The sequence below is a fragment of the Peromyscus maniculatus genome, chromosome 1 (assembly GCF_049852395.1).
Source record: "Peromyscus maniculatus bairdii isolate BWxNUB_F1_BW_parent chromosome 1, HU_Pman_BW_mat_3.1, whole genome shotgun sequence".
NCBI classification, from domain to species: Eukaryota; Metazoa; Chordata; class Mammalia; order Rodentia; family Cricetidae; genus Peromyscus; species Peromyscus maniculatus.
The window spans coordinates 137,907,012-137,931,825 of NC_134852.1; the positions used below are offsets into that span (position 1 = coordinate 137,907,012).

Sequence of the window (24,814 nt, forward strand, 5' to 3'; positions counted from 1 at the left end):
GGCTGCTGCTGAAGCCCAACATGGCAGAGACCTATTGGGCCTTCATGAAAAACTCTCCCCTTCTGATGCCAATGGGGATTGAGAGCCCAATATGGCCAGCTTTGGCAAGCATTAACGTAAGCCTAGGAACTGTAGCCATGTGGTTGGATTCTCCAGAAGGTAATGTATGTTAACTACTTTTTCAAGTATGTTTGAGAACGTGTCACCCAGACACCTTGGAGATTAAGGATAGCCCTGAGGGTCACTGACCTCCATTTGTTAACAGTAACATGCCAGCTAAGCCTTTTCATTTTCACAATCCTCTTCAAGCTGGTGTAGTATTTGCTTTTCAGGAGTGGCTCTGTGCAACATTTATTGGCCTCCTGAAATTCATTTAGCCCCCTTTGAAGATATCTTAAAATTTATGAACCTGAATGTAGCCATTATGAGACCATTAGTTCTACCACTTGTAAGCTCCCTGTTCTTTCTTTATGATTCTTAGTTGTTCTTTTGCAGAGCTGCCAGCTTAAGTCGTGCTGGGATGGCAGTTCGTGTTCCTGGAGTTGCATCCATGCCAGTAGATGTCCACACGCTCCAGAAGAGAATTTGACATCGCTGCTGCCATTGTTGCTGTTACAGCAGTGGTGACCACTGCTGCTACTGTTTCTGGGATTACCATTTCATAATTGCTTACTATAGCTAGCACAGTAGAGACCCTGGCAGCAAAAGTAGCTACCACAGTTAGTTAATCTTTCATTCTATTGGGCATGATAAATTTAATTCAGTAGTTATATACATTTTGATTGGCTTTGAAAATTATAAATTTATAAACTCAAGTTCCATTTGCTTTTGGGATACCATCTTACAAGGACTCCAATTTGCAGTAAGGCTCGTTAAGGAAGGGAATGGCTCAGTTGCCTTTAACCTATTGGCTATGGGTGGGTTAGGACTTCTGTTGGTCTTTTCTGTGTTGAACACACAGATTGCAAGCCCAGCACCACTTTGAGATCTTTGGCAGCAGTTAACTCTGCAGCTCACACATGATTGAGCCTGTATGATAATGAGTATTCAGAGATGGGTAATGCCTGGGGGGTGCTCACCAACCAAAGACAGAGCGCCTGTGTGGCCTTAGGTGACCTGCTGACGTCCCACACAACCTAAGTCAGAAGGTCATTTATTAGTAAAAAGGGGACCTGTAGGGTTATGGTCCCCGTTTTGGGTAACTGTTGCCTTGCTTGCTGACCTTGACCTTGATATCCTCCCTATGCTAATTTCCTGCCAGGTTCCACCCTCCTGAACGCTTAAGGGAAGTTCCTTGTCTGTGTATCCTGCATATTGGGCTTCAACAGTTTAGATGCAAGAATGTAAAACATCGGTAGCAAACTTCTACCCTCCGGAGTTCTCCCATTGTGCTGTAAGCCTGTATTTAAGACCTCCTCCCTCCTTCAACAAACGGCATTCGGCATTTAAAAAAAAAGAAGTCTCTCTAGTGACTGTCTCCTTTACTTCTCTGATCTCTCAGCATTTACCCCAATATCTGACTTCAGGTTTCTATTATTAAGACCAATTAGAGCTAGTGCTACAGGCCTCTAGCTCAGAGAGCTAGCTGCCTGCCTCTGCCTCCCAAGTGCTGGGATTAAAGTCAGCAGCACCACCCCTCTGCGTGCACTCTGTTTTGATATGTGGTCCTGGCTAGGCTGAACTCTGCAGTGATTCTCCAGTTCCTACCACCTCAGTGTTGCAGGATTATAGGTGTGCATCAGCACTCACCAACTATACCCTGCTTTTCTTTTTTCTATTGTTGTTGGCTTCCAATTTTCTATCCTTCTTCAGTCTGCAGAGTGCTGAGATTATATACTTGCCATCAGACCCAGCTTCTCTTTTCCTACTTCAGAACTAGGCTGTGAATGAGTAGTTGTGCTCTTGGTGATGCAGATGAGTGGAGATACCCTTAACAAAGAAATAGTCCTGCTGCAAAACTGATAAATCAGTATTTATATCCTCACACCCACATCCATGTGTCTGTACGACATGGTCCTCTTTCCTCCTGTGCACACATGCAAGTGCACCCACACACATTTACACCCATCTTCACAGGAACGCGCGCGCGCGCGCGCACGCGCACGCGCGCGCGCACACACACACACACACACAGAATTCATTTTAAAAGGAAGTCAACAGTCAATAAATATATTTTAGACTTGTGGGCGCCATGGGCCCTGGCCCCCGACTGGGAGTGGCTGCGGCCTTGCTTGCTTGACCTTGATCAGATGTCCTCCCTGTTCGGATTCCCTGCCGGTATCCACCCTTCTGAATGCTTAAGGGAAGTTCCTTGTTTGTGTATCCTGCATTTTGGGCGTTAACAACTTAGATGCAAGAATGTAGAACATTGGGTCTGGAATGTAGACCATTGGTATCGAACTTCTGCCCTCCGGGGGTTCCTCCATTTGTGCTGTAAGCCTGTATGTATTTAAGGTTTCTTCCCTCTTTCAATAAACGGCATTCGACATCCAATCGTACGAATGACTCGCTGTCTCTTGTCTCTATTTTTTAATCCGCAGCCCTTCGCTCGGACATGGTGAACGGTTATCGGTAACGCGGGCGTTACCGCTACATAGACTCTGAAGTAGTGAAGAAATTCACAACAGTTAACTGTAAAATAGTGGGCTGAGACTAGAGTTCAAGTAGAGCACAGGCTTAACACTGAAAAAAAAAATCCGTAAGTATGGAGTTATAGTAATAATATTGCATATCATTATAAGCATTACATATATGAAGAGGATACATTACAGATGTATCTAGACCTCTTTCAAGGATATATAGTGTTTTGTTTTGCTTTGTTTTGTTTAGATTTTATGTATGTGTTTTGCCTGCCTGTATGTTTGTGCATCACATCCATGCCTTGTGCCCAAGGAGGCTAGAAGAGGGCGTCAGATTCCCTGGAACTGGAGCTACAGACAGGTGTGTGAACTGCCACGTGGGTGCTGGGAACCAAAACGGAGTCCTCTGGAGGAGCAGTAGGTGCTATTAACCACTGAGCCTCTTTCTCCAGCCCTGTAGATGTGATATTTGTACAGGACTATCCTCCAAGCCAAACTGCACTGTCTTCATCAATTATCTATGCTGCTTGCAAAAGACCATCACAGCTGGCTTGTGGACTACTGATATTCCTTGAACTTTTGATCCTTTCTCAGCCTTAAAAGTGCTAAAATTAGCCGGGCGGTGGTGGCGCACGCCTTTAATCCCAGCACTCGGGAGGCAGAGCCAGGCGGATCTCTGTGAGTTCGAGGCCAGCCTGGTCTACCAAGTGAGTTCCAGGAAAGGCGCAAAGCTACACAGAGAAACCCTGTCTCGAAAAACCAAAAAAAAAAAAAAAAAAAAAAGGTGCTAAAATTATAGGAGTGTGCCACCATCCCTGGCTTCTTTCATTGTTGCTTTGAGTGGGGTTGAAACAGGGTCTCATATAACCCAAGTTAGCCTTAACTCTTAACTCCTGATCTTTATACCTCTACCTTCTATTTGCATGAAGCCTTGGGTTCAATCCCTAGTATCACTTTAAAACAGATATAATCTGGATAGTGGTGGTGCACACCTTTAATCCCAGCACTCAGGAGGCAGAGGCAGGCAGATTTCTGTGAGTTCGAACCAGCCTGGACTACAGAGCGAGTTCCAGGACAGCCAGAGCTACATGGAGAGAGACCTTGTCTCAAAAAACAACCAAACAAACAAACAAAAACACCAGATGTAATGGCATAAACTTCTATTACGGCATATACCATCACTCAGGAGGTGGTGGCAGGAAGATATGAACCAAACCCCTGGCTTGGTTCCCAGCACCCACGTGGCAGTTCACACACCTGTCTGTAGCTCCAGTTCCAGGGAATCTGACGCCCTCTTCTGGCCTCCTTGGGCACAAGGCATGGATGTGATGCACAGACATACAGGCAGGCGAAACACACACATAAAAAAAAAATTATGGGTGTGTAATCTTAGCCCATTCTGTCCTGAATCTATCTACATAACCCAGGCTGGCCTTGAACTTGCTGAAATCCTCTTGCCTCTAACACTTGAGTACTAGAGTTACAGACATAGAGTACCATAACTGTGTTTGTTTGAGTTAGGGTTTCTTTTAGTTCAGGCTGTCCTCAAGCTTGTTATGTGGTTGAGAATAACTCTGAACTGCTGATCCTCCTCTATCCATGTCCCTGGTGCTAGGATTACCGTTTCCAGTTGAAGCAAGCCCTCTACCAACTGAGTTGCCCACAACCTACCGATTGAGTCTCACTGTATATCCCTGGCTGGCCTGGAATTCACAATGTCAACCAGGCTGGCCTTGAACTCACAGAGATCATCCTGCCTCAATCTTCAAGTACAGGGATTACAGGTATACACTACTACACCACATTTAAGCAGCACTGGCAATCATCCCAGGGCTTTGTGCACCCAACACAAGTACTATACCAACTGAGTAGTTATTTTTTAAGCAGGATTTCATGTAGCCCATGCTGGTCTCAGACTTGCTAGATAATCCTGAATTTCATATCTTCCTGCCACCACTTCCTGTATATGCAATTATATCTGCTTTAAAAGGACACTAGGGATGGAACCCAAGGCTTCACGCATGTCAGGCAAGCACTACCAACTGAGGCAGAAACCCCTATTCTCTTTCTACCTTGTTGTAGACAGACAGTTCTCTCCTACCTGCCAGTTCCTGAATAACCACTCTGTAGTGCATTCCTGCTGAGCTCCTGGCTTGACTCCAGAGAGCAGCACCTAGCCCTAATCCTTCCTTTGTTATGCCACACCTTTTGTTTCTCTTATCACCCTAGGTGAATCTTGTCTGAGAGTCAAGGATCAGAGAGTCCCCCCAAGGATCAAAGGCCTATGCAAAACTTGGTCCAGGAAACCTGGAAAACCGAGGTACCCGAAAAATCAAGTAATTTGCACCTGGCCTTTGGTCTCTGGGAGCTCCTTTTGGGTTGCTTTGAAAGTATGGAAATTAACTATCTAAACTGTAAAAAAGAGTAAATAAACATGCCCTAGGTGAAGGGAAGAGTGCTTCAGTCCTTCCAGGCTGGACCCCCTGCAGCCATGATAGGCTGGATTCATTCTTAAGATGCCTCTGTGTCTTCATTCCACGGATCCACATGAGCCCACACACTCGTGTAGTGACCACACAGATACACCACTCAGAGGCTTATGTTAATTTTAAATGTTTGGCCAATGGCTCAGGATTATTACTAGCTGTCTGTTGCATTTAAACTAACCCATAATTCTTATCTATGTTTAGCCATGGCTCATGGCTTGTTACCTCATTTTCTATATCTCTTGCTTCCTCAGCAGCTGCCTGGAGTATCTCAATTTCACTCTTCTTTGACTCCACCCTTCATCTTCATCTTCAGTTTGAATGTACCACCTAACCTTATTCTGCCTGGCTGTTGGCCAAAACAGCTTTATTCATGTTCACAGCATACAGAAAGACCATCCCACAGCACTTCCCCTTTGCTGTCTAAACAAAACGGAACCTTTTCATTTTAATGTAGTAAAATTACATACAACAAAACCATTATCAAGCAGGAATTACAGTTACAATATTTAGTCTATTTGTATTTGGCAAAATTAAAGAAAGTACTCTATCATCTGTCCTATCTTTGTGAGTCTAAAGTTTCATATCTAATTTACCTTTTATCATAACTAAGGAAAACTATAATTATACTTACAGGAAGTAACCCGAAGGGTTCTCAAAGAAATGAAATTTGGCAGATGGATGTGTTTCATTTTTCAGAGTTTAGAAAGTTAAAATATGTACACCATACCATTGATACATATTCAAGATTTCAATGGGCAACTGCTTTGAGTTCCAAAAAGGCTGATTCTGTGATTCCACATCTATTAGAAGTCATGGCCATCATGGGAATACCTGTACAAATTAAGACTGACAATGCTCCAGCATATGTCTCTAGTAAAGTGAAAGTTTCTTGCATATTACAACATAAAGCATATTACAGGTATATCACACAATCCTACATGATAAGCAGTTATAGAAAGATCTAATCAAACTCTAAAAGATATGCTTAATAAAGAGAAAGGGTAATAAAGACCTCCAGAAATAGATTGCATAATGGTTTATTAACTTTGAATTTTCTAAATGCTAATGAGAAAGGAACAACAGCTGAGGAGAGACATTGGATAATAGAAAAAAACTTCTGAATTAAAATCAGCCTGTATACTTTAAAGATGCACTGACCTCAGAATGGAAACTAGAATATGTGTTACACTGGGGGGAAAGTTTTGCTTTTGTTTTGACAGGAGAGAAGCTATGGATACCATCAAAATTGATAAAGATTAGATTTGAACAAGAGAGACCTCTTGATGAAAAGAAGTGATAGTTCATCAAACAGTGTGACCATTCAATCTAAACTAACTTATAAGACTAACAAATACTTTTCATTTGATCAGATATAACTTGCCAAAAGGGAACCTCCTCTGTAGTAGGTCAGGCCCATAGGGTCCAGGAAATTGGCTCAAACCAGTTGCCAAGGCATGCACATAACATACTTCCTTATGAGCCAACCTGAAGTCTGCCTGAGGGCCTAGCAACAGGTGCTGTCAGAGATCCTGGTCACTCTAAGAGTTCCTGATTGTGATCAGCCAATGAGGGATTACCATGCAATGCCACAAGACTGTGACACAGACTGGGTGCTGGGAGGAGGGTATATAAGTCCTTCCCCATTATTAAATGAATTAGTTTACTGTTTGCCTTCAACTGACACCCCCGTGTCTGTGCCATTGATGCTGTGCCTTCTCACCTCCTCCCCCAGGACAGCCATTAGGATTAAGCAACACTCCCAAAAATTAGGGTTGGGGCAAGGTTTTGTTTTTGTCCTTCCAGAAAAAAATGAAGGCAACCAACTAAGGAATCTGAAGACCAATGAACAAATGAGACATATGAAGAAAAAGGACAAATCATCCAGAAAAAATGTCCCAAGAAAAAGAATAAACGGGCTTATTGGTATATCACATCTTCAACAGTATAAAATTTCATAAAACTTCCCAAATGTTTGTTCCTGCTGTTCTCTACAGACACATAATGCAAATGGTCTTTTTGTAGTTCCAGGTCAATTAAAAATTGAAGCTGGTTTTGGAGTTGGAGCATGGCTCTCTCCTTCTCTAAAGCCAAGCATGCTTGTTAAAAGTAAAATCCAAAATTTCTGTCTCATGTCAGAACAGCCACCTGATATGTGACAGAAGAAAGACCAAAATTAAAGGACTATTCTAGCCGGGCGGTGGTAGCACACGCCTTTAATCCCAGCACTCGGGAGGCAGAGGCAGACGGATCTCCGTGAGTTTGAGGCCAGCCTGGGCTACAGAGTGAGTTCCAGGAAAGGCACAAAGATACACAGAGAAACCCTGTCTCAAAAGACGGAAAGAAAAAAAAAAAAAAAGACTATTCTATTGCCACTAATCTCATGATCCTTTGGTTTTATTTTGTCTCTTTAAAACATTTCTTTTTTTTAAATGTTTATTTACTTATTTATTTATCTAATGTGCATTGGTGTTTTGCCTGCATGTCTATCAGTGTGAGGGTGTTGGATCCCTTGGAACTGGAGTTATAGACAGTTGTGAACTGCCATGTGGTTGCTGGGAATTGAACTCAGGTCCTCTGGAAGAGCAGCCAGTGCTCTTAACCACTGAGCAATCTCTCCAGCCCCCTAAAACATTTCTTTAGGTGTAGTACTATCTTAAAATTTAAACTTTTTGTTTTGATATTAATGATATTTAAGTTTTCTTCAGTGAATGATAAACTTCCTAACAGCAATCTCTGAAGTTTCCAAAAAGATGATGGGGCCTCACAATCACGATTCCACCTGGACTATGGTAATGCCACTAACCTGACAAACACCACCTAAAGATTAGCTTTGGACTATAAACTGCTCAGGACAATTTCAAGGTGGCTGGCTGAGATGATCCAGCCTCACTGACTGCTATATCCAGGACTTGAGACAAGCCCTGCACATTCCCATTACACAAAGACTGGACAACCAATGATGTACCTAACTATCCCAGGACTTGACAATTATCCCATTTTTTTCAGGGTTCCCTAAAGATGCTGTCACCCCCAGACAGCAGGTTATAATTTTAAGAACACATTGCCCACATTCCCAAGAGGTAGGGTGGATGGTTTTTGGTTGTTTAGTGGGTATAGATGTTTGTCAGCATTTAGGGGGGTTGGTTACAAGTTGTTATTGGTAATGGGTTGGTTACAGGCTGTTATTGGTAATGATCAGGAAAAAACCTGAACAAAAGAGATTAGATTCAGGGATCTTGTTCTAAAAAGAAAAAAATGGTAGATATAGACATAGGATAAAAGGTAGATTATTGTATCTACTTTAAAAAGTAATTACTAGTTTCAAATATTTTACATTGGCTTGGATTTTTATATATTGATACAAATTTGATTTTTTGTGTGTTTGTTTTCCATGAAGACAGGGTTTCTCCATGTAGTTTTGGTGCCTGTCCTGGATCTTACTCTGTAGACCAGGCTGGCTTCGAAATCACAGAGATCTGACTGGCTCTGCCTCCTAAGTGCTGGGATTAAATGCGTGCACCACCACCACCTGGCTATGTTATAGAAATGATAAGATTAAAAAGGTAGATTATTAAATCTCGTTTTAAACCAAAATATTACTAATTTTAAATATTTTACATTGATATGGATTTTTTGTAAATTGATACAAATTTAAGGTTTAGTTAGAAAGTCCTGTGCATATGTTTCTACTGTTATTCAAGGTATTGTACCTATACAGCTCATTTTATAATGTAATGTAAATTTCCAGTCCTTGAAAGTTATTATTACAAAGTATTTAAGATAATAAAGAAATGCAGGTTAGTAGCTAGTCACCTGTTACAATCAAACTTGTAGTCACATTAGGTATGCTTAATAAAGAAATGCAGGTTAGTACTTAGTAGTCTATTACAATCAAACTTGTAGTCATGTTAGGTCTGTTTAATAAAGAAATGCAGGTTAGTAGTCACCTATAACAATCAAACTTGTAGTCATGTTAGGCATGCTTTTAAGGTCAAACAGATATATTTTAGATGGACAGGTGGTCTTGAAACACTTCAGAGATCTACAGAATATGCCATTTAAGATGTTTTAATCACGTAAGTTCTTTTTTTATGACAATGAGACATGTCTGCTCCTGGCATCACCAATCTACATGGTGATGGGCATTGAAGAAACTCCATATGGAGTTTCCTTTCTTTGTGGCAAAAGTTAACCACTGGGCAAGAAAATGCTTTTGCTTCAACTGCTGACAGTATGCTGTCCAAATTGGACAAGCAGGACAAAAAAGAAAAATGACTGCAGAACTTGCCAAGACAAGGTGGGACAGTCCTTCAAATATCCTGCTTTACAGAAAAGTCTGTCAGATATTCTAGGCTTGTAGGCCAAAGATGGATGCCCCAGAATTACAGAGGAACCTTGGGTGACTGTCCAGGCAGCCAGCTGTTTCTGTCATTTCTTTCTTTTTTTTTTTTTAAAGATTTATTTATTTATTATATATACAGTGTTCTGCTTCTGCTTGCATATATCCCTTCAGGCCAGAAGAGGGTGCCAGATCTCATTACAGATGGTTGTGAGCCACCATGTGGTTGCTGGGAATTGAACTCAGGACCTCTGGAAGAACAGCCAGTGCTCTTAACCTCTGAGCCATCTCTCCAGCCCCTGTTTCTGTCATTTCTTATTTTTGGAAGTTGTTTGCAGTATACTTCCTGTTTACTCAGGTAACATTATATCCTTCTCAGGTCTCTGATGGAGTTGAAGACCAGATAGTTTAAGTTATAGTTTTACCAGATTAAGGAGAAAAAAAAAACTCACAAAAGAGGTGTAAACTATATAAGGTTGAAAGACATAAAAAGATAGCTTTGCCAGGCTGTGGTGGAACACTCCTTTAATCCAGCACTCGGGAGGCAGAGCCAGGTGGATCTATGTGAATTCAAGGCCAGCCTGGTCTACAAAGCAAGATCCAGGACAGGCACCAAAACTATATGGATAAACCCTGTCTCAAAAAACAAAACAAAACAAAAAGACAGCTTTGGGTTGGTAATGCAAGTTAAGATAGAAAGTGATTTAGGTACAACATTTTGGACTCACCAAGAAGATAATGGAGTATTTTCCCTGAGTTTGTCAAATGCCAATAGACTAGACATTATTAATATAATTATTGCCTGTATATATTTGCACTGTTACTGTACTTATTGTATATAGTTATTTTATGTTAGTTAAAACCTTTACTTTTTGTTTAGACAAAAATGGGGAAATGTGTGATAATTTGTTTGTGTTCTCACAAATAAAGCTTACCTGGAGATTAGAGGGCAGAACTAGCCACTAGTTAACCATAGAGGCCAGGCAGTGGTGGCATACAACTTTAATACCAGAACATGGGAGGCTCAAGCCTTTGATCCCAGCCCCTGGGGGGGCTCAGGCCTTTAATCCCAGCACTAGAGAGGTGGAGACAGACATATAAGGTAGGTGCAGACAGGCTCTTGGGCATGTTCAGTCTGAGGATTCATACGGACGGGATCTTCCCGCATTTGGCCAGAGGATTTGGAGAGGTAAGAAGTGAATGTGGCCTCTCTGGACTTTGAGCTTTCGCCCTTGATTTGACTCTGGGTTTTCATTGGTAAGACTAGTTAGGATTGTGCTTCACCTTGTGGGTTTCAGGCATCAAATACAGGTTGTCAGGCTTGTTGGCACATATCTTTACCTATTGATCCCCTATTGAATTTTTAAAAAATAATTTATTTTTACTTTGTGTGCATTGGTATTTTGTCTTTATGTATGTTTGTGTGAGGGTGTTGGATCTCACAGTTACAGTTGTGACCTGTGGTGTGGGTGCTGAGAATTGAACCCGGGTCCTGTGGAAGAGCAGCTAGTGCTCTTAACTACACCATTTCTCCAGTCCTTCAATTTTTAAAAACTTATTTATTTTTTAGGTTTTTCGAGACAGGGGTTCTCTGTAGCTTTGGAGCCTGTCCTGGACTAGCTCTGCAGAGCAGGCTGGTCTCGAACTCACAGAGATCCACCTGCCTCTGCCTCCCGAGTGCTGGGATTACAGGCGTCCGCCACTACCGCCCAGCTAAAAGTTTATTTTTATGACTATGAATGTTTTGCCTGCATGTATGTATGTGCACCATGTGCATTCTTGGTGCCAGAGGAAGTCAGAAAAGGGCTTTGGATCCCCAAGAACTGGAATTATGAATGGCATTAGTCATCATGTGGATGCATGGAATTGAACCCAGGCCCTCTGTAAGAACAAGTGCTCTTGAGTACTGAGCAATATTTCCAGCCTCTTTTTTGAAGTTATTTGAAGTTTTGAAGTTTGAAGGCAGGTGTGTGGTCTTTTTAAAACAAAGAACTCACTATGTGGACCAGACTGGCCTTGATATCTATATTTCCCTGCTTCTGCCTCTTGAATGTTTGGGATTAACGTTATCACCACACCCAGAATTTTAAAAAATTATTAAAAGATTTTTAAAATGTGTATGTGTAATTTGTGGATTTGTGTGTGTGTGTGTATACACCTTGTGCTTTTAGTGACAGGGCCAGAAGAGGTTAAAAATGTTTGCAAGCTCTCTTGGTCCTAGGAACCGAGTTCAGGTCCTCTAGCCTGAGCCAGTGCTCTAGTTAAGAGTAGTTCAGTAGTTAACTGAACCATCTCTTTTCTATTACCTACATTATCTCCTCTTTCTTTCTTTTGTGTGTGTGTGTGGGTCTTGCTATGTAAACAAGGTTGGCTTTGTATTCAGAGATTTGCCCTGCCAGTGCCTCTTGAGTGTTGGGATTAAAGGTGAATGCCACACCTAGCCCCATTATCTATTAATATATTTCCAGATATTATATATATCAAGTCTGAAAAGGCAAAGTATAAAACAATATACAGTATGGTGTCATTTAAATATAAGGGACTCAAACTGACACTGACACAATGTGGGGAAGGTTTTTGCTGATAATTCATATTAGACTTTAATTTTGAGATTTTATTTTATTTTATGAGTATTTTCCTGAACGTTATGTCTGTGCATCAGAAGAAGGTGTTAGATCTAAGACTAAAGTTACGATACGATACTGTTAGGAGCTTCCATTTGGGTGATAGGAATCAAACCCTGGTCCTCTGGAAGAACAGCCAGTCTTAACCACTGAACCATCTCTCCAGCCCTGTGTTCTAATTATGTAACACACAAACTAACTAACTAACTAACTAACACACACACACACACACACACACACACACACACACACACACACACACACACTGAACTTTTTACAAAGTCCTAAATTGAAAAAAAGCAGACACATACTTACTACAAGACTATATACATGTCTTTTAAGACAGGATAATCTTGAACTTTAGAATATTAACGTGTGTGTGTGTGTGTGTGTGTGTGTACCAAGTATGCAACAGCCCAGGGTAGCCTCTACCAGTAAGTGCCTGGATTATAGGTATATACCACCACACCTAGCTGTGAAGAATCTTTCTTCCAGTCTCTATTCAACTGTCATTTCCCCACTGTCCACAATGGCTTCTCCGAAGTCCGTCTTCGATTTATTTTTATTTTTATCCCACAAGCTTTCTTAATTATTAGTTATGTTTTGGGGCAGGGTCTTCCTATGTAATCAAGGGCTCAAGATCTTTCTTGGAACTCTTGTTGACAATAAACAGGTCCTTAAGATGGAGAAGGAGTATCAGATTCTCAAAGGCATTTTTTTTTTTTTAAGGATTTTTATTTGATGTGTACGGGCGTTTTACCTGCATGTATGTCTGTGCACCATGTTTGTGCAGTGCTCTCTGAGGCCAGAAGAGGGTGTCTGATTCCCTGGAACTGGAGTTACAGATGTTTATGAACTTCTGGAATATGAGTGCTGGAAATTGAACCTTGGTCCTCTGTAAGAAGCAGCAGCCAATATTCTTAGTTCCTGAGCTATCTTCTCAGCCTTTCAAAGGGGTTCTTAATGTGGGAAACCTGCAAACCAATGGCACAGATGTTTGGAGGCTACATCTTGGGAAATCACTGCTACAAAGTAGACTACAGCTGGTAGTGGTGGCGCATACCGTTGGTCCTAGGCTGAGGCAGGAGCATCTCTTGCTCTTGAGTTTAAGGTTAGCTGGATCTACAATAGCGAATCCAGGTCAACCACTGCTAAATGGTGAGACCTTGTCTTTAAAAAAAAAAAAAAAAAAAGCGCGACTGGAGGCCCAACTCCACAACTAATTTGTTTCATGTCACTGACTAATCTGCAAAAATAAAAATAAAAAAAAAAACCAAACCCAAAGGTTGTTCCCACTCGCACCACGCGTTTCCGTGGTTTCGGATCCGCCGAGGCGTGCTTGCTGGGCGAGCCTGGAACCTGGGAGCAGACTACATCTCCCATCTTGCTTTGCGCTCCAGACAAGAGCCCTACGGTAGCACGCGAACCTACCCGCCCCTCCAGCCTCCAGTTACTGTGTATCGCGAGAGGACGGGCCGCTCCGGCGGTAGCGATAACGAGCCTTGGTGGTGGTGGTGGTGGTAGTGGCGGTGGCGGCCGAGAAGGCGGCGGCCATTTTGGTGAGGCCTCGGGAGCGGCGGCGGCAGCGGCGGCGGGGTCGCCGGGAGTCGCGGCTCTGCTTTTTCCCCAACCGACCGATCGCCCCTCCGCGGCGTGACTCGGAGCGGCGCGAGCCCGGGGGTGGCTCTCACGGCGGCCCTGAGGGGAATTCGAGGCGGGGAAGGCGGCGACCCAGAGGGGGCCCTCCCCCCTCCTCGGCGGGAGGGGGGCGGTGAGCACGCCCCCGAGGACGCAGGTAAGGCGAGGGAGACAAGATGGCGGCGGCGGCGGCGGCGCACGTCCCCCTCCCCCGGCGGGCGGCTGCGCGCGCACCTCCGAGCGCCTCCCCCCCCCTCCCCTCCCCACCTTCCCGGGGTGCTGCGCGCGCACCGTCGGCCGGTGCCCGGGGGCCGGTGAGCGAGGCGGCCGGCGCGCGCCCAGGGAGGACCGAGCGCGCGTCGCGGGGGTGGGGGGGTGGCGCGGCGCGGCGGCGGCTGTCAGGCCGGGTGGCCCCTGGTCCCGGCGCGCCTTCCTCGCCCTCCTGCCCTTGTGCGCACGCGTGCGTGAGCGAGCAAAGCCCCGAGAGGACGGACCCAGGTGCGCTTCTGCCCGCCCACCGACCTGCCTCCCCTCCGGGGAGAGGAAGAGGAAAAAGGGGGCATGAGACCAAGCATCCGGGCGCACGCCCACCATAACCCCTTCAGGGGAGACCCAGGCTCGGCGCTCGAACCCGCCCTCCCTCGACCCTTTTGCGGGCGGCTGGTGTGAGGGCGCCGGCGGGCGCGGACTCGCGAGTCCTGCGACCTGGTCTCTGGGTTTGGGTTCTGGCGGGAACCCCCCCCCCCCCCCGGCCGTGCGCGCCGCCGGCTCACTCCGCCTCCAGCCGCGCGTGCGCGCGCGCGAGCCCCTCCCCCGCCCGGCGCGCACGTTGGGTGGGGTGGGCCACCGGCGGGGGCGGGGCTGCCGCCTGGGGTGGGGGGGTGAGAGCTGGGGCCCAGGTCGGGGGTCATGCTGGGTCAGACTTCGGAGAGGTCTTGGGAAACTAGAGTGAAGACCCGGGTCAAGAGTTGAGGCGTCTTGGACTCGGACTTCCTCCGGTCCCCAGAATGTGGAGGGCGAATCGAGGCAGCGCTGCGCCGAGAGAAGGAGTTAACCGGGCAAACACTTCCGGGCCTCGTTTAGTTGAACCCTGCTTGTTTCCGGAGTTTGGGTCTCATTGGAGCCTGCCTGCCTTACATCGGCTGAAAAAGCTCGTTCTAAAGTTCCTGGGATGTTTCGTCCCGCGTGTACAGATTTCAAAGGATCCTTTTCTTGTGACCAACTTTTTGTTTTTGGGAACTCCACCCTGTTAACTCCGTTCCTGTTAAGTCCACTGAAAATGCAAGCAGGCAGTCAGACATCCAGCAGGCTTTGTGAACTTGTGGATGTCATGTTTCTGTCCGTCATTTGGTGGTTGGAGCTTAAAGTACTTCAGCTTTTAAAACTTTCTGTTGTTTGATTTCCTCTCTGCCCTTACCCTTATCCAGCAAGAACGTACAACCCTGTGAAATTCTCTACACAAAACACGATTTGCTTTTGTTGCCACCACTTTTTTATAAAATTAATTTCCTCTTGTGTGTATTTGTGAATTCCTGCATGTATGCACACCACAAGCATGCCAGGTGTCCGAACAGGCCAGAAGAGAGGTTGGATCCACTAGAGCTGGAGTTAAAGCTGTTGTAACCTGCCATGTGGGTGCTGGGAACCAAACCTAGGGCTTCTGCAAGAGCAGTCAACACTGAACCGCCGAGACATTTCTCCAGACTTACCCCCAGGCCTAAATGAACTAAAACCTAACCCAATTTATTTTCTTTTTCTGAAGCATGAGCTTTTCCTACTATTTATGTGAACTGACTTTGGGTGTATTTGAAAGTCTCAGAGCTGGTGTAAGTACACTGAGATGGTATTGACAAATGTGGATTGGTTCCTCACTGCTGCTTTCCTCTACTGTTTTAGGTGTGATTTCCCTCATTACAGCAGGGCACCGTGGAAGTGCAGACTTTCACAGGGGGTGTGGTCTCTGCTCACACAGGTGAGCTCACCTTTAGATACAATTTTGTGTGCTTATGTGAATGGAGAAACACTATGTGATAATGAGAATAGGTTAATTGTGGATTTTACTTTGGAAAACTTGAAATCTATGCATGTGTTTCCGTGGGGGTTGAAGGTGGAGGTAGAACAGTGGAGCTTCACTACCACCCCCACCCCCTGTTGGTTTTCTTTTTTAGGGGAGGGATCTCAGTCTCTAACCCAAGCTAACTGAATTCATGGCAGTCCTCCTGCCTTAGCCCCCTAAGTGCTGGGATTATAGGTATGAACCAGCACACCTGACATATCCTTCCTCCCCCTTGGTTTTTCCTAGACATGGTTTCTCTGTGAATCCCTGGCTGTCCTGGAACTCACTCTGTAGACCAGGCTGGCCTCGAACTCACAGAGATCCACCTACCTCTACTTCTGGAGTGCTGGAGTTAAAGGTGTGCTCCTCCACCACCCAGCATATTTCTTCTTTTGAAATGAGATCTCATATGACTGAGGCTGTTCTTGAATGCCTGAATTCAAACGATCCTCTTCATCTTAGTGTCCCAAATATGTTCCACCTCTTCTAGCTAAGGGAAGTACTTCCAAGTATTTGACACATAGTAAATGCTGAGGAAACATAAGCATGAGGTCTCATACTCACATGTAACCAGGGATGACCTTGAACTTCTGATCTTTCTACCTTTACCTCCCATGCTTTGAGATTGAAGGTGCATGCCACCCTGCTGGTTTTATGCTTTGATTGAAGCATAAATTATGATTATCTAGCACACATAAAACATGATGGAACCCATGTTTTATGTGTGCTAGATAATCACTCAACCACCTGAGCTACCTCCATATCCCTGGAAAGTTTTTTTTTTTTTTTTTTTTTTTTGGTTTTTCGAGACAGGGTTTCTCTGTGTAGCTTTGTGCCTTTCCTGGAACTCGCTTTGGAGACCAGGCTGGCCTCAAACTCACAGAGATCTACCTGCCTCTGCCTCCCGAGCTGGAAACAGTTTTTAACCTCAGCATTTTGAAGGCTGAGGCAAGAGGATAGATAGTAAGTCCCAGGCCGGTCTGGATGGTGTAATAAGATCTATCTGTCTCAGAAAACAACTGTTTTAATAGCCTTTAATTTTATTCTTACTTTTTTTTTTTTTGTAATCCAACTATAGGTGCTCCAGAGGTTGGTGGACCTGAGCGGAGGCTGGGACGCCCTGGTGGGCCCCGGGCCCTGGAAGGCAGGTCCCGGTGGCTGGTGGCCCAGAATGAGGCCAGCTCCCAGCATGCCCTGCAGCCGGACACCAGCCCCTCGGCCTGCAGCAGTGGTGATAATAACCCAGTCATTCTTCAGGCATCCAGCAAGGAGCCTGGGAGTGGGACCATGCAGAGCAGCCCCTCCCCTGCTCACTCTCAGCTCCCAATCCTACAGACACAGGTTTGAAAGTGGGGAGGGTTCCTTCGCTTATTCTCTGTGGACTAAGGGACTAATGCTTTTGAGACAGAAGTGGTGTTGCAGGTCTTATTACCTACCTGAGTAGTTGAGTTTGGACTGTCTTTAGTTTTCAGAGAGATTGGACTGTAACATGTCAAGCCTGTTGTTAGTTAATTCTTTCTTCTACTTTTTTTTTTTAATTTGTTTTTTCAAGACAGAGTTTCTCTGTGTACTGTCCTAGAACTCACTCTGTAGACCAGGCTAGCCTTGAACTTGGATCCTTTTGTCTCTGCTTCCCAAGTGCTGGGATTAAAGGCATGTGCCATCATGCCTGGCTTTAGATACTTACTTTCTACTTCACATAATGCTGATTTCCAAGAGTGGAGATCTTGAGAGTATGGTGGTACATGCCTTTAAGCTTGGCACTCAGAGGCAGAGACAGGCAGATCTCTGTGAGATCAAGGCCAGTTTGGTCTACTTAGTGAGTCCCAGGCCAATTAAAAAGTACATGCATAGTGAGACCCTGTCTTTAAAGAAGGAAAAAAAAAGACACAGTTCTTTCTTAAAGTGGTTAAATTAGGCTAAGCTGGAAATGGAGACTAGGCAAAATGCTTTTAAGACTAGGCTTTGAGAATAGTTTACCTTCATTTGGAACTAGAACAGGATAAGCCTTAAGTGAGGCATTATTTCTTTCCTCATATTGTGGGAATGTGGAGTAGGGGGAAAGTGTGTTTTTTAAATTAATTAGTTCTACATTTGCATTTAGTAGGCTTTTCCCCCTTTTAATAAGACAGGGCTTCTTGTGGAGCTGGGGTTTAGCTTGGTTGGTACAATACTTGTCATGCACAGGGCTCAGGGTTGGGTCCTGGGTTGATTCCACCAGTACTGTATGTACAGTTGTATGGTGGCACATACTTGGAATCCCAGCTCTTTGAAAGGTAAAAGTAGGATGATAAGAATTTTGAGGTCATTCTTAGCTACATAGGGAGTTCCAGGTTCACCTGAGGTGTGTGGTAACCCTATCTAAAAAGGAAGGAGAGGGAGTTGGGAGTTTCCTTATGCACCCCAGCCTCCTGAGTCCTAGGGTTGTAAACCTGTACCACCATAGATAACTCAGTTGCTAGTTTGTTCATTTGCTGTACTGGCCTTTGAACTTCGGGCCTTGTGCATGCTAAGGCAGACTCTTTACTATTGAGCCATAGCCCTTTGGGCTTTAAATATGTTTCTGAGAGTTGAGTGCAGAGCTTTGCAGTCCTGCTAGGTAAGCACTCTGTCTTTGCTCCAGTGGATTTCATACTTAGAATTTTTTTTAGCTTCTGGGAAATTTTGATATGTAGTCTTTTACCATTTAGCTGGGGTAGGAATTTGAGGCACTCTTAGACTTCTGTTTTATAGTGAATTTCATGAGTGAGTTCATTTGCCATATTTCACTGGGACTTTTTTTTTCAAGATGGGGTTTCTCTGTGTATCCCTGGCTGTCCTGGAACTCACTCTGTAGACCAGGCTGAACTTGAACTCAGAGATCTGCCTGCCTCTGCCTCTTCAAGTCCTGGGATTAAGGGTGTGTGACCCCACTGCCTGGCTGGGACATTGTTTTCAATTATTGCTTTTATACTCATTACTTTGTAATGTGTGGGTTCCATCCCCTGCATCTTCAGTGAAGGGGGCTTGGGGGCTTTTTTTTTTTTTCCTATTTTTTCCTATTATTTGAAGTGAATTCACATCTATTGCATAGGTGAATCTATTGTACTTAGGAGTAAATTCAAGGTTCCCTAGGTGTGGTGGCCCACGCCTTTAATCCCAGCACTAGGGAGGCAGAGGCAGGCGATCTGTGTGAGTTCAAGGCCAGCTGGGTCTACAGAGCGAGATCCAGGACTACACAGAGAAATCCTGTCTGGGGGGAAAAATTAAGGTTCTAAAGGACCATTAAATTTGAAATCATAGCGTGCTTTTGTACACAGCACTCATGAGGTAGAGACAGACCTATCTCTATTAGTCTATGTAGTAAGATTGTCTCAAGGAAAAAAAGAACAAAAGAAATCATGCATTGTAGTTGTCTTAGAAAACAAGTTTTTGTTTTTGAGAGCTATACTTCTAGCCCTGTAGTGGCAATCTTGAATTTAGGCAGTTGTGTATATCAGTATGTATGTCTTACATGTCAGATTATCTATTAGAAATTTGGCTCTACCATTTTAATTACTTGGCTTAAAGAAAAACTTCATTTCCAAGCGTGAAAGGTGGCACTAGCCTATTAATCCAGCACATGTGAGGCGGATTGTAAAACCCAGGCCAGACTGGGCTACATAGTGAGACCTTGTCTTCAACTCTAACAACTTCCCTCCATCCGCTCCCCAAAAGAAAACAAACCAACAAAGTGTTTGTGTTGATAAAAATGAGAGTGATGCCTAACTCTACAGGGATTTTTTTGTTTTGTTTTTGTTTCATTTTTTTGTAAAATGGAGTAGAAAAATGTACTTAAAACATTTAGCACAATGCTTAGCGTCCTTTTTATCCGTGATTTTCCCCTTTTCTAGATGGTGTCGGACGGCATGACAGGGAGCAATCCTGTATCCCCTGCCTCATCTAGTTCTCCAGCTTCTAGTGGGGCAGGTGGTATCTCCCCGCAACATATAGCCCAAGATTCCTCTCTGGATGGACCTCCAGGCCCGCCAGATGGTACCACAGTTCCTCTGGAGGGGCTCAGCTTATCCCAAGCTGCCGACCTGGTCAACAAGGGCCCAAAGTGGGAGAAGAGCCATGCAGAAATTGCAGAACAAGCTAAACATGTATGTATTGGGAAGGCCCATGACGATTTATGGGAGTTGTCTGTCTTAACTCTACTATCCCATGGGTATTTTATGTGTCTTTGTTTTTAGCCATGGGTTTCGAGTGTGGATTCCTTCTTTGTCTTGAGTATAATGCCTGAAGTCAATCAACCCCTCTCCCCATCCTTTCTTTGAGGGATGGAGAAGTGGTTCTGTAGTATAAAGCATTGGCTAGTCTTCCAGAGGTTCCTTTCCCAGTACCCACCTAGCAGCTTACAATTATAACTCCAGTTCCAGGGGGTCCAGTTCCCTTTTGTCTCCAATGTGCACCAGGCAATCAAGTGGTGTCCAAACATACTGCAGGCAAAACACCCATGCACAAAAGAAAGAAAGTGACCAACCTTCCTTCTTTCTTTCGGTCTAAACTGAGGTCCCATATATGCTAGGCAAGTGTTCACTTTTTTTTTTTTTTTTTTTTGGTTTTTCGAGACAGGGTTTCTCTGTGTAGCTTTGCGCCTTTCCTGGGACTCACTTGGTAGCCCAGGCTGGCCTCGAACTCACAGAGATCCGCCTGCCTCTGCCTCCCGAGTGCTGGGATTAAAGGCGTGCGCCACCACCGCCCGGCCAAGTGTTCACTTTTTTTAAAAAGGCTAATTTGTTTTATTTTTTGTGTGAGTATCTTGCCTACATCCATGTATATACCACATCCATGCTTGGTCCTCCTGGTGTTCAGAAGAGGAAATCAGATCCTTGGGAACTGGGAGTTATGAGCCATTGTGATAGTGAGTATCAAACTCAGGTCTTCTGCAAGAACAAGTGCTCTTAACCAGCTGTAGGCAAGTGTTGTTATCACTGAATTATAGCCCAGCTTTTATTTTTATTTTTCAGAATAGAGGTGTCTGTTAAGTTTACTCTCAAACTGTTTTCTCTTCACACTGCTCTGGGGATTGAACTCAAGCCTTTGTGCATATACTAGGCAAATTCTCTACCACCAAGCTGTACCCTGAGTACTGTTTGCAGACTTAAATTAAAGGAAGAATTAGGTGTGGTGGCTCTCACCAACACTAGGAGATGGAGAAAGGAAGACCATGAGTTCAAGGCCAGTGTAACTATATGCAATGGTGTCTTTAAAAAGAAAAGTAAATAATTATTGAAAAAAAAAACATGAGGCTGGGTGGCGGTAGCATAGACCTTGAATCCCAGCACTCAGGAGGCAGAGGCAGGTGGATCTCTGTGAGTTCGAGGCCACCCTGGTCTACAGAATAAGTTCCAGGACAGCCAGGGATACACAGAGAAATCCTGTTTTGAAATACCAAGACAATAAATTAAAAAAAAAAAAAAAAATATTTTTAAAGTAGATGAGGTAGCTCACACCTGTATGCCCAGCACTCTGGTATGATGATACAGGATTGGAAAGTTTGAGCCAACCTAGGCTACAGAGTGAGATAGATGCTATCTTAAAGCAAAAAAGACAAAAAATAAAAATAATACAATAACTAGTTCCAGGCGGCAGTGTTGGTGGTGGTGCACGCCTTTAATCCCAGCACTCAGGAGGCAGAGACAGGCGGATCTCTGTGAGTTCTAGGACAGGCTCCAAAGCTATACAAAAAAAAAGCTACAAAAGAAAACAAAAAACAAACAAACCTTTGACTAATCTAAATACAGAAGGAATTAGACACTGATGTACTTTGTAAACTGTGATTTTAAAATTTATTGTTTTCCCATTTATATTCAGTTTGTAGCCTATGAAATTTTCTGTAAATGCATGCAGTTCCATCTGGGAGCTCAATAGAAATATTCTCCATATTCCCTTCCTGCCTACCTATTTAAACTTTAAGTTTGGTGCCCATTAACCTTTTTATTTGTACTTGTTTTTGGTTTTGTTTTGTTTTTTTGAGACAGGGTTTCTCTGTGTATCTCTGGCTGTCCTGGAACTCAACTCCAGACCAGGCTGGCCTTGAACTCACAGAGATCCACCTGGCTTCTTGCCTCTGATGCCCTTCCTTCCTTCCTTCCTTCCTTCCTTCCTTCCTTCCTTCCTTCCTTCCTTCCTTCCTTCCTTCCTTCCTTCCTCCCTTCCTCCCTTCCTCCCTTCCTTCCTTCCTTCCTTCCTTCCTTTCTTTAATTTTTGTTTTATGTGCATTGGTGTCTTGCCATGGGTGTCAGGTCCCCTGGAAATGGAATTACAGACAGTTATGAGCTGCCATGTGAGTGCTGGGAATTGAACCCAGGTCCTCTGTAAGAGCAGGCAATGCTCTTTAACTACTGAGCTATCTCCCCAACCCAGCCTCTGTTTCTTGAGTGCTGGGACTGAAGGCATATGCCACCACTGCCCCAGCCTATATAGTAATCTTCCTCTTCCAATTACTATTTACTATGTAAATTCAAGTGTATGGTGTGTGTGGGATCGCATGCTGTGTCACACATGTGTTGATCAAGAGAACAGCTTTGTAGAGTTCGTTTTCTGCCTTTGCATGGGCTTTGGCGATAGAACTAAGGCCACCACACACACACACACACACACACACACACACACACAGTTTTTACTTTCCTAGTTTGGTTTCCCTTTATACCTGAGGATGACTTTGAACTCCTGATCCTCTTTTCTGTCTGCCTCTTTCCCACCTTCCTTTCTTTTCTTTCTTCCTTTTTTTTTGTTGTTTGTTTGTTTTAATTTTTTTTTTTTTCTGTTTTGTTTTTGAGACAGGGTTTTTCTGTAGACCCTGCTGGCCTTGAACTCACAGAAATCCACCTGCCTCTACCTCCCTGATTGCTGGGATTAAAGGTATACATTACCATCTGTGGTGGTATTGTGTTCCCCAAAATATTGTGCACCCTAATAAACTTATCTGGGGTCAGAGAACAGAACAAGCCACAGCCACCTCACCTTGCCAGATCCTCAGCTGATCCTGTTTCCTCAGACTGGAAACCTCTGAGTTCTCATCCAAATGGATCTCAGCTGAACTGCTGCTCTAAAGCCTAAAAGCTTAACCTGCCTAGTTCCTGGTCCTCACGCCTTATATACCTTTCTGCTTTCTGTCATCACTTCCTGGGATTAAAGGCGTGAGTCACCATGCCTGACTGTTTCCAGTGTGGCTTTAAACTCACAGAGATCTGCATGGATCTCTGCCTCCCAAGTGATAGGACTAAAGGAGTGTGTACCACCATTTTCTGGCCTCTGTGTCTAGTGGCTGTTCTATTCTCTGACCCCAGATAAGTTTATTAGGGTCACACTATTTTGGGGAACACAGTACCACCACAACCATTCACTAGCTTGATACAGGATCTTAACTTTAGTTTAGGCTGCCCTAAATCTAGAACATATAAGTATGTAACTCCCTCTGGCTCATCCATCTTAGCACCCAGAGTGCTAGGATTACAGCTGTTAACATATACCTGGTTTATTCTAAATTTTTTTAAAGCTACTTGTTAAAGAAAAAATTCAAATGATTTAATGTTCTTAATCAGAAATTTAATGAATTATAAAAACTTTTAGTAAAAAAAGGAAATTTTTTGTTATTGGCAACCACTATTAATCTGATTATGTATATCTTCAGTGTTTTTCCCATAGAAGAAGTTTTTCTAAAATTATTATGTGTGACAAGTACCCCATCTGCTATTTGTCATGTTATCCCTCCATGCTAGTGATTAAATAGAGAGCTTTATATCTGCTGAGTATAAACTATAGCTCTCTTTCCCCAAAATAATGTTTTTTAAAATAAACACAGCTGGGCAGTGATGGCCCATGGCTTTAATTCTAGCACTCGGGGGAGGCAGAGGCAGAGGCAGAGGCAGAGGCAGGTGGATCTCTGACTTCGAGGCCAGCCTGGTCTACAAAGGGAGTTCTAAGACAGTCAAGGTTACACAGATAAATGCTATTTTAAAAAACAGTAACCAAACCAAACAAACACAGTTATATAAATTGAACTGAAATCATATTTCTAAGAAATAGGTTTCTGCGGTGATCAAGAACCTCTTTAGAGTTTGAGGGAAGTAGGCACTCCCGGTGAAGCTCCCTTTGGAAATGTTTTCCCATGTCTCACCTTTTTCAAGATATTCAGGAAAGAGCATGAAATCATGGCTATTTCGTTTGTCTTGCGTGTATGGGTGTGTGTGTGTGTGTGTGTGTGTGTGTGTGTGTGTGTACACTTGCATGTGGAAATAAGATGTCAACATTTAATTGCTGCTTGTTTTTGTTTTTGTTTTTATTTTTTTGAAACAGGGTCTCACTCACTGTGTAGCCCTGATTAGTTTGGAAGTTGCTGTGTAGAACAGTTTGGCCTGGAACTCAAAGAGATCTGCCTGCCTCTGCCTTTGAAACTCTGGGATTAAAGGCATGTGCCATCATGCTCAGTTCTCACGACCTATTTTTGATCCCAGTTCTTTCCCAGCTGTATGATCTCAGGAAACTCATTTGATTTCCCAGATATTCCCCACACCACCTGCCAACAGAATCTATTACCTTGTAGAATTGGTAGGAGCATAAAACACAGAGTTCATTCAGGGGCCAGGAATTCAGCCATGGCAGTGAGATGACTTGCATGTCCAGGAACTCTTAGTCAATGTCGTTACCCCTCATTAGGAAGCTGAAATTGAAACTCGAATTGCTGAACTTCGAAAGGAGGGATTCTGGTCATTGAAAAGGCTACCTAAAGTGCCAGAGCCTCCCCGTCCTAAAGGCCATTGGGACTATCTATGTGAAGAGATGCAGTGGCTCTCGGCTGACTTTGCTCAGGAGCGCCGATGGAAACGAGGTGTGGCCCGGAAGGTATGTCCTGTTTGTTCAGCTGTTCATATATTTTTCAGGGGTGCTTTTGAAACTTTAATGGTTAGCCAAGTGGTAGTGGCAGCTCACACTTCTAATCTCAGCACTGGAGACACAGAGGCAGGCAAATCTGTAAGTTTGAGGCCAGCCTGGTCTACAGAACAAGTTTCAGGACTCCCACAGCTATACAGAGAAACCCTGTCTTGAACACCCCCTACCCC

At 44.0% G+C, this 24,814-nt stretch overlaps 2 protein-coding genes across 6 annotated transcripts in view; one reads left to right on the top strand and one right to left on the bottom strand.

Moving 5' to 3' along the window:
* Window positions 1-12,744: 12,744 nt before the first annotated feature.
* LOC107401232 (uncharacterized) lies at window positions 12,745-14,405 on the bottom strand. Its single transcript, XM_076553008.1, has 3 exons — window positions 13,486-14,405; window positions 13,095-13,153; window positions 12,745-13,005 (listed from the first exon to the last, which is right to left on the bottom strand). The coding sequence occupies exons 1-3, from the start codon at window positions 14,261-14,263 to the stop codon at window positions 12,964-12,966; spliced, it is 879 nt and encodes a 292-aa protein (XP_076409123.1). The 5' UTR covers window positions 14,264-14,405; the 3' UTR covers window positions 12,745-12,963.
* The window catches only part of Srcap (Snf2 related CREBBP activator protein), a 52,879-nt gene continuing 41,752 nt past the window's right edge, over window positions 13,688-24,814 (top strand). For 4 of the 5 annotated variants that reach the window (XM_006977047.4, XM_006977045.4, XM_015995920.3 and 1 more), the window contains exons 1-5: window positions 13,688-13,826; window positions 15,566-15,641; window positions 16,804-17,066; window positions 19,598-19,849; window positions 24,411-24,596. In XM_006977047.4, coding sequence (XP_006977109.1) covers window positions 17,013-17,066; window positions 19,598-19,849; window positions 24,411-24,596 — 492 coding nt within the window. In that variant the 5' untranslated portion in view covers window positions 13,688-13,826; window positions 15,566-15,641; window positions 16,804-17,012. Of the gene's footprint in view, window positions 13,827-14,048; window positions 14,168-15,565; window positions 15,642-16,803; window positions 17,067-19,597; window positions 19,850-24,410; window positions 24,597-24,814 lie in introns of those variants that run through there. The other variant, XM_076553005.1, reaches the window with a different exon arrangement.

Bases quoted from the DNA above. Each gene is read 5' to 3' on its own strand.
- LOC107401232 (XM_076553008.1), bottom strand. From the start codon at position 14,263: ATGGTGGGCGTGCGCCCGGATGCTTGGTCTCATGCCCCCTTTTTCCTC. The intron at 13,154-13,485 runs GTAACTGGAGGC...TCGCTATTGTAG, and splicing joins CCGTCCTCTCGCGATACACA to ATCCAGCTAACCTTAAACTC. The intron at 13,006-13,094 runs GTATGCGCCACC...ATTGGTTTGCAG, and splicing joins GCCTCAGCCTAGGACCAACG to GTTTCCCACATTAAGAACCC.